Consider the following 12162-nt stretch of genomic DNA (forward strand, 5'->3'; position numbering starts at 1 on the left):
AATGTTCCTACATTACTTTGACAATATCAGCAAAGCTGGGTTGGTGGGAACAGTCAAACTTTGAAGCGAACTTTGTGTGTCTTTAAACCCAATGCACTCAGCAAAATTCACACTCATTTCTCATTGGCTACCTCTCATTGGCTGTTGAATTAGCCCAGAATACATAAGCTAATTAGTTCTGATTTTTTATGAGTATTATCACCCAGTACTCTCTGTTTATGAAACCATGAAATCATCTTTTTGCTGCCTTTTTTAAAAAGTTTGATTGTCTTCCCTGCCAAAGAAAATGTGATGTGCTGCTTTTTGTTTAAAACTTGACCATCTCTGCACCTGCTGGGCTGCATTTTTTTAGCTTGACTTCTCGCTGTGATTCAACAGGTTAGTTTCATCAGAGCTATCAGGTTAGTTTTAAAGATATACCTCGTCACCAATGTTATGTTTTATATCTTCAAAACAATAAGCTAGTTGAAAAGAAGACACAGGAGTCCAGAAATACCAGTCTAACTTTGTGTGTATTTTAAGCGAGGCGCACGTGTATCATGTGGTAGCATGCTGACATGCAGTTCACGTATTTATACATACGACCTGTACGAGTTATTTCAATGAACAAGAATGCTTAATCAACCAACGTATCTATAAAATTACTCAAATGTTTCTGAAATATTAAATCCACAATACAGGACAGGCCAACTTTGGCTTCCAGCCTCCAGCCATTGGGCCTCAACTTCCAGACTTCCGATTGATCTTCCAACCTCGATCCTCGGTATCGATCCTCAAGCTTACCAATAATGACAAATGAAGACCCAAAGACTAGGCCTTGAACTCTGGACTCACTGATGACAAGAGCCCCGAACATTTGCTCTTGAACTCTAGTCTTGCCGATCCTCACACTTAGAGGGTCACCAACCTTCATTCCTCCTGCCTGCATGAAACTGTTTCCGGAACTCACGGCCCCAGGGTTGGAGCTACCAGCTGTCGTCCTCACTGCTGTACCGGCCTGACAATTGACTACTGGTGTTTCACGCCTGCATCACTGGCCTTTGAATGGAGACTTAGTCTTCAGCCTGATCTCTAATTTCCCCACACCCTGTCTGTAAACCCTAACCTCACTCCTAACTACCCTCTCTGGCCCCAAAACTGTTCCCAAAAACCTAAAAAGCAATGAAAATCAACCAAGTCTATGCCATGAGCTAAGAATCACTCCACTCCCATGTCAGTGCCTTTCAGGGAAGGCCTCTGTTTGACACAGGTATCTAAAGTAAGGATATAAACTAGCCAGTGTTGTATCTTTGGTTATGAATTAATTTCACAGCATAGCAATGCCAGGATATCAGCATCAGCTTTCCAAAGGAAATACCCCCTTATTCCATTATCCCACCCTCCTTTCAAAGTAGAATTTGGGTTTCTACAGAGTAATAGGACAAAATAAATACTAGCATGAATCAATAGCAGTGTAAAAGATAGAACATAGACATTATAGTGGAATACAGGTTCTTCAGACCATAACACTGTTCCAACCCTTTAACCTACTCTAATATCAGTCAAATCCTTCCCGCATGCATTGCCCTCCATTTTACTATTATCCTTGTGCCTATCTAAGAGTTTCTTAAATGCCCCTAATGTATCTGCCCCTACATTCACCCTGCACTATACACCTGCTATCTCTTGTTAATTAATAATAGGTCATTGGTTATTTTTACAACACTTGTTAAACTAGTGCTTGACTACTTTATACAGTACCCCACAATGCATGTTTGATTATGTTGGAGATAGAACTGCTGGAGAGATTTACCAGGATGCTCCCAGAAAGGTTGAAGTTCGTGTTTTCTTTGGAACTGATCAATTTCCCTCTCCCTCTCCCCCTCCCTCTCCCCCTCCCTCTCCCCCTCCCTCTCCCCCCCCCTCTCCCCCTCCCTCTCCCCCTCCCTCTCCCCCTCCCCTCTCCCCCCTCCCCTCCCCCCTCCCCTCCCCCTCTCCCCTCTCCCCTCCCCCTCTCCCCCCCACAATATCCCTCATACAATGTCCCACACTATCTCTCACACAATCATTTTCAATGCCTTGCTGTCTCTCCCATTCTATTTCTCTACCTCACTATCTCCCATTCTTTTTTGATCTTCCACTTCACCCATAGCTCTCTCTTTGACTGCATGTATAAATACAGGCGTGAAGCCAACAGACAGGAGCAATGGGCTCAAGAGAGGCTCCTGAGACCAGTGAGCAATGCAAAGGGTTTTTTTTTCACCTAAACCGCCTAATGGAAAACTAACCAGACAGTGAATTGAAGCTGATTGTGATTTTGATTTGATCTCATCAATTTCCTTCCAGAGTTAAATAAGTTGAACAAACGGAGTGTTAAAAACAAGAGATTTGAAAGATGTGGCATTGTTTTAGTGGAATATTAATGAAAATGGAACTTGACCCCAATGTGTCCCTTCTTTTCAGATGTGGATGAATGTCTGTGGGACAATGGCGGCTGCTCCCAGCTCTGTGTGAACACGGTGGGCAGTTACCACTGTGACTGTCACCCAGGGTACACCCTGAGACCCGGAAACAGATCAATGTGCACAGGTTTGACCTTTTACATTTCATCCTTGAGGAACCCAAACCAAATATTTTCCTTTTTCTCTCTCCCCATTCCCCATATCCTCCTCTCCCCTTTCCCCTTCGACCCCTTTCTCCCTCTCTCTCATTCTTTCTCATGCTCATACACACACACACACACACACACACACACACACACACACACACACACACACACACACACACACACACACACACACACACACACACACACACACACACACACACACACAATCTCAAACACGTTCTCTCTACCTCACTATCTGTCATTATGTCAATCTCTTCACTTCCCTCATAAAGCATGCCCCTGCTTTTCAGATGTGGATGAATGTCTGCAGGACAATGGCGGCTGCTCCCAGCTCTGTGTGAACACGGTGGGCAGTTACCACTGTGACTGTCACCCAGGATACACCCTGAAACCCGGAAACAGATCAATGTGCACAGGTTTGACCTTTTACATTTCATCCTTGAACACAAACTGAATATTACCATTCTTATAAGCAAGACTTGAGATTGTGCAGTGTCCATATAACCATATAACAATTACAGCACGGAAACAGGCCATCTCGGCCCTTCTAGTCCGTGCCGAATGCTTACTCTCACCTAGTCCCACCGACCTGCACTCAGCCCATAACTCTCTATTCTTTTCCTGTCCATGTACCTATCCAACTTTACTTTAAATGACAATATCGAACCTGCCTCTACCACTTCTACTGGAAGCTCATTCCACACAGCCACCACTCTCTGAGTAAAGAAGTTCCCCCTCATGTTACCCTTAAACTTTTGCCCCCTAAGTCTCAACTCATGTCCCCTTGTTTGAATCTCCCCTACTCTCAATGGAAAAAGCCTATCCACGTCAACTCTATCTATCACCCTCATAATTTTAAATACCTCTATCAAGTTCCCCCCTCAACCTTCTACACTCCAAAGAATAAAGACCTAACTTGTTCAATCTTTCCCTGTAACTTAGGTGCTGAAACCCAGGTAACATTCTAGTAAATCTTCTCTGTACTCTCTCTATTTTGTTGACATCTTTCCTATAATTCGGTGACCAGAACTGTGCACAATACTCCAAATTCAGCCTTACCAATGCCTTGTACAATTTTAACGTTATATCCCAACTCCTATACTCAATGCTCTGATTTATAAAGGCCAGCATACCAAAAGCTTTCTTCACCACCCTATCCACATGAGATTCCACCTTCAGGGAACTATGCACCATTATTCCTAGGTCACTCTGTTCTACTGCATTCTTCAATACCCTACCATTTACCATGTATGTCCTATTTGGATTATTCCGACCAAAATGTAGCACCTCACACTTATCAGCATTAAACTCCATCTGCCATCGCTCAGCCCACTCTTCTAACTGGCCTAAATCTCTCTGCAAACTTTGAAAACCTACTTCATTATCCACAACACCACCTACCTTAGTATCATCTGCATACTTACTAATCCAATTTACCACCCCATCATCCAGATCATTAATGTATATGACAAGCAACATTGGACCCACTACAGATCCCTGAGGCACACCACTAGTCACCAGCCTCCAACCTGACATACAGTTATCCAACACTACTCTCTGGCATCTCCTATCCAGTCACTGTTGAATCCATTTTACTACTTCAATATTAATACCTAACGATTGAACCTTCCTAACTAACCTTCCATGCAGAACCTTGTCAAAAGGCTTACTAAAGTCCATATAGACAACATCCACATCCTCGTCAACTTTCCTCGTAACCTCTTCAAAAAATCTAATAATATTTGTCAAACATGACCTTCCATGCACAAATCCATGTTGACTGTTCCTAATCAGACCCTGTCTATCCAGATAATTATATATACCATTTCTAAGAATACTTTCCATTAATTTACCCACCACTGACATCAACCTGACAGGCCTGTAATTGCTAGGTTTACTCTTAGAACCCTTTTTACGCAATAGAACCACATGAGTAATACGCCAATCCTCCGGCACCATCCCCATTTCTAATAACATTTGAAATATTTCTGTAAGAGCCCCTGTTATTTCTACACTAACCTCCCTCAAGGTCATAGGGAATATCCTGTCAGGACCCGGAGATTTATCCACTTTGATATTCCTTAAAAGCACCAGTACTTCCTCCTCTTTAATTGTCATAGTTTCCATAACTTCCCTACTTGTTTCCCTTACCTTACATAATTCAATATCCTTCTCCTTAGTGAATACCGAAGAAAAGAAATTGTTCAAAATCTCCCCCGTCTCTTTCAGCTCCACACATAGCTGTCCACTCTGATTCTTTAAGGGACCAATTTTATCCCTCACTATCCTTTTGCTATTAGTATAACTGTACAAACCCTTTGGATTTATTTTCACCTTACTTGCAAAACAACCTCATATCTTCTTTTAGCTTTTCTAAATTCTTTCTTAAGATTCTTCGTACATTCTTTATATTCCTCAAGCACCTCATTTACTCCATGCTGCCTATATTTATTGTAGATATCTCTCTTTTTCCTAACCAAGTTTCCAATATCCCTTGAAAACCATGGCTCTCTCAAACTTTTAACTTTTCCTTTCATCCTAACAGGAACATAAAAATTCTGTACCCTCAAAATTTTACCTTTAAATGACCGCCATTTCTCTATTATCTCCTTCCCATAAAACAAATTGTCCCAATCCACTCCTTCTAAATCCTTTCGCATCACCTCAAAGTTAGCCTTTTTCCAATCAAAAATCTCAGCCCTGGGTCCAGTCCTATCCTTCTCCATAATTATATTGAAACTAATGGCATTGTGATCACTGGACCTGAAGTGCTCCCCAACACATACCTCCGTCACCTGACCTATCTCATTCCCTAACAGGAGATCCAACACTGCCCCTTCTCTAGTTGGTACCTCTATGTATTGCTGTAAAAAAACTATCCTGCACACATTTTACAAACTCCAAACCATCCATCCCTTTTACAGTAAGGCCTTCCCAGTCTAAGTGTGGAAAATTAAAATCTCCCACAATCACAACCTTGTGCTTACTACAAATATCTGCTATCTCCTTGCAAATTTGCTCCTCCAATTCTCACTCCCCATTAGGTGGTCTATAATACACCCCTATAAGTGTTACTACACCTTTCCCATTCCTCAATTCCACCCAAATATCCTCCTCTAATCTATTCTGCCAGAGCTCTGCTGTAATATTTTCTCAGACAAGCAACGCAAAACCTCCCCCTCTTGTCCCTCCGATTCTATCACACCTGAAGCAACAACATCCAGGAATATTTAGTTGCCAATCACACCCCTCCTGCAACCATGTTTCACTAATAGCTACAACATCATATTTCTTGGTATCAATCTATGCTCTAAGCTCATCCACCTTTCTTACAATGCTCCTAGCATTAAAATAAATGCATTTAAGAAATTCTCCACCTCTTCCTCTCTGTTTATCTCTAACAGTACAAAGAACTTTACTGTCTTCTTTTTCTTCCTTCTCCCATACGTCTGTTCCTACACTCTGGTTCCCCTCCCCCCTCATATCTAGTTTAAATCCACTGGAGCCTCTCTAGCAAACCGACCTGCAAGAATATTTGTCCCCTTCCAGTTCAGATGTAAACCGTCCCGCCGGAACAGGTCCCACCTTCCCTGGAAAACTGCCCAATTGTCTATAAATCTGAAGCCCTCCCTCCTGCACCATGTCTTCAGCCACATGTTGATCTGCACCATCTTACTATTTCTAAACTTACCTGCACATGGCACTGGTAGCAATTTTGAGATTGCTATCCTGGAGGTCCTATCCTTTAACTTGGCACCTAGCTAACTAAACTCACTAAACTCATCTTTCAGGACCTCCTCACTCTTCCTATCCATGTCATTAGTCCCTACATGGACCACGACATCCGGCTGCTCACCCTCCCTCTTGAGAATACTGAGAATTCGATCTGAGATATCGCAACAGACCATCCGGGATTCTCGATCTCTTCCACAGAACCTCCTATCTGTCAAGACCCCATGATAGAATTTGTTGCGTAGGAATCATTCTCACAGCTGTGGAGCCTCCAGTGAATTCTTTCTTTCCTTCCTTCCAAACTCCAGATGTGGATGAGTGTCAGAGTGGGAGCCACAATTGTCACAGCTCGGCCTCCTGTTCCAACAGTCCCGGCTCCTTCCAGTGTGTGTGTGGGGCTGGGTACACTGGGGATGGAAGAACTTGTGCAGGTAAATGACTCATTGGGTGAATCTCAACAATTCCATGCCTGTCATAGGAGATTTCTAAATGGGCAGCCATCTTCGACCCAAGTGTAAAAAGTAGCATCTAATGTTACACCATTACGTGTGGCAGGTAAGAAAATGTCCAATTACTGTTGTGGTGAAACAGAACTTTTGAACGTATGTCCACACATCTCTGAAGCTAGCAGAACAGGTTAAAAAGATGGTTAACCAGTCAGACAGGATGCTTACCATTGTTATCTGAGGCATAGTGTATAAAACTGTGTGAGTAACGTTCAAACTATGGTAAATACAACTCTTGTTAGACCATAGCTTGTTTACGTTAGAGAGTTCTGGTCAGCACACTCCTTGGAAGGTGTGATTATGCTGAAGAGAGGACAGGAGATTTCCCAGGATGTTTCCAGGGCTGGAAAATTGCAGCTGTGGGGAAAGATTGAAGCTTGGGTTGTTTACTTTTGAACAGAGGAAGCTAAGGACAAACAGTTGAGATGTATAAAATTATGAAAGGCCTGGATAGAGTAAATAGAGAAGCCCTATTTCCCTTAGTAGAGGATGTAAAATAATGTGTTAATTAGTCAAATTAATTGGTAGAAGTATTAAAGGGGAGCTGGAAAATTGTTTATACATCCAGAGGCAGTTGGTAGTCTGGAACTCTGCAACTAAAATGGGGGTAAAGGCAGAATCCCATGCTACATTTAAGAAGAATCATGTATATTTAGAGCTATGCCCTGAAGATCTGTTGACCTAGTGCTGCCAAGTGGTTTAGGCTGGGGAGCTCTCTCTCTCTTTCCTATCTCTCTCCCTCCCTCTCCCACCTCTCTCCTCCAACCTTTCCTTCTGACACATCTGTCATTTGACCTCTCTCTCCCTCTCTGTCTCTGTCTGTCTGTCTCTCTCTGTCTCTGTCTCTCTCTTTCTCTGTCTCTCTCTCTCTTTCTGGTTTCTATTTCCCTCTTTCTCTCTGTTGCTCTGCCGCTCTTTCAGTCTATCTCTATTTCTCACTCTGCCCTCTCCCTTTGGACTGGAACTGGATGTATAAAAGCAGGTGGAAGGTTAAAAAGTTGTAAAAAGAATCCAGATGAAGAAATCAGATGTGGCATTTGAGACCAGCGAGTAATGTAAGGGGTATCTGTTCACCTACATTGCAGCAGAGAATGGACTTGCTGTTGAATTGAAATGACTTTTGATTTGATCTCACCAACATCCTTCCAAAGTTAAAAGAAGTTAAATGTGTAAAATTTTAAAAACAGAAAGACTGAGCCTACAATCTTTGTTCTTGAGGTTTGAAAGATGTGGCAATGTTTTAGGGGTATATACCTGTGGTGAACTACATATACCTGTCTGGACATGCCCCCTGATGACTGCTCCTGTGGCTCCTCCCACAGACCCCTGTATAAAGGTGATGGAGGTCTGAGCCCGGCCTCTCTGTCTCCAGGATGTAATATAGTGGTCACTCACTGCTTGTTCCTTCTTCCAGTCAATAAAAGCTGATATCTTGCCTTTACGTCTCAGAGTGAGTTATTGATGGTGCATCACCTGGACTTTTCTGAAAGTAAATTTGAACATAACACACCCTTGTTTTTCAGATGTGGATGAATGTCTGCAGGACAATGGCAGCTGCTCCCAGCTCTGTGTGAACACGGTGGGCAGTTACCACTGTGACTGTCACCCAGGGTACACCCTGACACCCGGAAGCAGAATATCATGCACAGGTTTGACCTTTTACATTTTATCCTTGAAGAACACAAAGTACTTTTGCGTTTTTCTCTCCCCCCTCTCCCCCTCCCACTCTTCCCCCCTCTCCCCTTCTCCTCTCCCTCACCCTGTCTCTCCCTTCATCCCACTCCTCCTCTCCCTCCCTCTCTCTTGCCTCGCTCACACACACACACACACACACACTATTTTTCACACTCTCAAACACATTCTTTCTATCTCTCTACCTCACTATCTGTCATTATGTCTCTCCCTCACTTCCCTCATAAATCTTTCTTGGTCTGCATATATGCAAGCAGGTGTGAGGCCAATTAACTGGAACGATGGGCTGAAGGGAAGCAGGGGAGGCAGTTGAAACCAGTGAGAAATGTTGAGGGTTCTTTTTCACCTAAGTAGCCCAGAGGAATTAGATTTAAAAAGTATTTAATTTGATCTCACCAATTCCTTTCCAAGGGTGCAGTAAATGTGTTTAAGAACATGGAACCTGAGCTTAGGGTCTCTGTCCAAAAGTTTTTGTGCTTTACGAAATGTGGCACTGCTTCAGAAGAACATTAATTACTTCTTCTGAGAGTAAGTTTGGGCAGAACATGCCCCTGCTTCTCAGATGTGCACAAATGCCTGTGAGTTTTGTTTCAGTACATATTAGAATCAGAATCAGATTTATAATCATTGACACGTAATGTAAATTTTAACATACACCTTCTTAATAACCATCTCAACTTGTGTAGCAGCTTTGAGAAATCTCTGGATATGGGCCACCAGATACCTCCGTGCTAAAAATCCTGTAAATAACTTTGTATTCTGCCTTCAAATTTGACCCTCCAAAGTGAACTTCTGGGAAGTGTGAAAAGTCACCCTTTTCTGGAATAAGCTCCATCTCCATAAGCTCAGTCCAGCAACAACCTTCTACACTCTGAACCTTTGGCTCATCTGCAGACTTACTGACCCACCCTTCTGCTTCCTCACTCAAGTCTTTTATAAAAACTGCAAAGAGCGGAGGTCCCAGAACAGATCCCTACGGAGGACCACTGGTCAATGATACCCAAGCAGAATGTGCTCCATCTACAACCATCCTTCCTTCATCTATGGACAAACTAGTTCTGAATCCATAGTCATTTCTCTCTCCCTGTCCATCTCCATCTCCCTCTTTCATACACACATACACCCTCTCATAGTTCTCATCTGCCTTAACCTCTGTCTCTATCTCACTCTTCCCAAATTGCTTCTCCTTTCCCAGCAAGAATATATAAAAGAGTCTCAGAAGCCAGTATGTTGCAAATGATGGGCTAAATTTTGTTCTCAAGGCCTATGGGGAGATGTTTGAGACCAGTGAGAAACACAGTGGGCATTTTCTTCATCTATATTGTACAGTGGCAAACTGACCAGCTGTTGCAATGAAATGGCTTTTGGTCTGGTCTCACCTTTCAATATTAAAATACCCCCAACACATAGAGTTTTTAAAACATGAAAACTGAGCCAATTATTGAAAAAAATGTATGAACGTTTGAAATGCACAGCATTGTATTAGTGGAACATCAAAATCAGTAACTGAAATATTCTTCTTATCACTAACACATCACATGGAATTTGTGGTTTTGTGACAGCAGTACAGTGCAGAGACATAAAAAAATTATGAAAATAGATAAATTGTGTAACAAAAATTAATAATGCTGTAGATTTCATGTCATTGCTAAAGCATGGAAACTTTGTGTACCTCTTCCCTGATTTAGTAACAAAAAGGGGGCATGCCTTTCCTGAAGGTAAAATTGATCATAATATGCCCCTGCTTTTCAGATGTGGATGAGTGCTTGCAGAACAATGGCGGCTGCTCCCAGCTCTGTGTGAACACGGTGGGCAGTTATCACTGTGACTGTCACCCAGGGTACACCCTGAGATCCGGAAGCAGAATGACATGCACAGGTTTGACCTTTTACATAATATCCTTGAAGAACCCAAACCGAACATTAACATTCTTATAACCAGGTCTTGAGATTGTGCAATGTCATGCCCCTATGATAGAATTTGTTGTGTAGAAATCATTGTCACAGCTGTGGAGCCTCCAGTCAATTCTTTCCTTCCTTCCAAACTCCAGATGTGGATGAGTGTCAGAGTGGGAGCCACAATTGTCACAGCTCGGCCTCCTGTTCCAACAGCCCCGGCTCCTTCCAGTGTGTGTGTGGGGATGGCTACACTGGGGATGGAAGGACTTGTGCAGGTAAATGACTCATTGGGTGAATCTCAACAATTCCATGCCTGTCATAGGAGATTTCTAAATGGGCAGCCATCTTCGACCCAAGTGTAAAAAGTAGCATCTAATGTTACATCATTACGTGTGGCAGGTAAGAAAATGTCCAATTACCGATGTGGTGAAACAGAACTTTTGAACGTATGTCCACACATCTCCGAAGCTAGCAGAACAGGTTAAAAAGATGGTTAACCAGTCAGACAGGATGCTTACCTTTGTTATCTGAGGCATAGTGTATAAAACTGTGTGAGTAACGTTCAAACTATGGTAAATACAACTCTTGTTAGACCATAGCTTGTTTACGTTAGAGAGTTCTGGTCAGCACACTCCTTGGAAGGTGTGATTATGCTGAAGAGAGGACAGGAGATTTCCCAGGATGTTTCCAGGGCTGGAAAATTGCAGCTGTGGGGAAAGATTGAAGCTTGGGTTGTTTACTTTTGAACAGAGGAAGCTAAGGACAAACAGTTGAGATGTATAAAATTATGAAAGGCCTGGATAGAGCAAACCCCTATTTCCCTTAGAGAAGGATTCAAAACAATGTGTTAATTATTGATCATCATCATCATCAGGTGCCGTGCCCAGTTTGAGCTTTGACTGCCACGGCTCACACAATCCTGTTTCCGGTCAAGTGGATCAATTCGTTGGTATTCATTTCCAGTTCTCTGGCTGTTGTCTCCATCATCATTTGTCTTTGCCTTCCTCTTGCTTTCTTCCCTTCAATCTTTCCCATAATTACCGTCCATTCTAACTCCTCTTTCCTAATCACATGTCCAGTGAAGTTACATTTCCTTTTCATGATCTCATACATTTTCTCTCTTTTTGTGCTTGCTCTGCTCACGACAGATAGATATTAGATATCTAGATATCTAATTATATCTGTTAGATATTCGTTTCGTCCATGATATTCTTTGCATTCTTCTCAAAAACCACATCTCTGCTGCTTCAATTCGTTTCCTCATGTTACTAGATATTGTCCAGCATTCTGATCCACATAACATAAATGGATGAACGTAGCATTTCAGTACTCTGAGGCGGGTTGTCACGCTTATTTCAGTGTTGGTCAGTATTCTCTTTATTCTCACAGAAGTATCTTTTGCCATCCCTATTGGTAAGAGTATTAAAAGGAAGGTGAAGAATTGTTTTTACATTCAGAAGCCGGTGAGAGTCTGGAACTCTCCACCTAAGATGGAAGGCAGAAATCCATGCTACATTTAAGAAGTATTACGTTGTATGTATAGAGCTATGCCCTGAAGAGCTGTGGACCTCGTGGTTTAGGCTGAGAAGCTCTCTTTCACCCACTCTCTTTCCCTCCCTCTTACTCTTTTTAATTTCTCTTTCTCTCCCACTCCACTCTCTTGTCCTTGCTCTCCATCACCCACCTCTTTCCCATTCCATCTCCCACCTCTCTCCCTCACCCTCTC

The 12162-nt window shown here is 42.6% G+C and overlaps 1 protein-coding gene across 1 annotated transcript in view; it reads left to right on the forward strand.

Moving 5' to 3' along the window:
• The window catches only part of LOC140734027 (uncharacterized), a 184067-nt gene that overhangs the window by 70755 nt on the left and 101150 nt on the right, over positions 1-12162 (forward strand). Inside the window, exons 24-29 of the mRNA XM_073057607.1 lie at positions 2443-2568; positions 2899-3024; positions 6649-6771; positions 8370-8495; positions 10291-10416; positions 10589-10711. Coding sequence (XP_072913708.1) covers positions 2443-2568; positions 2899-3024; positions 6649-6771; positions 8370-8495; positions 10291-10416; positions 10589-10711 — 750 coding nt within the window. The remainder of the gene's footprint in view (positions 1-2442; positions 2569-2898; positions 3025-6648; positions 6772-8369; positions 8496-10290; positions 10417-10588; positions 10712-12162) is intronic.

The sequence above is a fragment of the Hemitrygon akajei genome, chromosome 10, assembly GCF_048418815.1.
Source record: "Hemitrygon akajei chromosome 10, sHemAka1.3, whole genome shotgun sequence".
NCBI lineage: Eukaryota > Metazoa > Chordata > Chondrichthyes > Myliobatiformes > Dasyatidae > Hemitrygon > Hemitrygon akajei.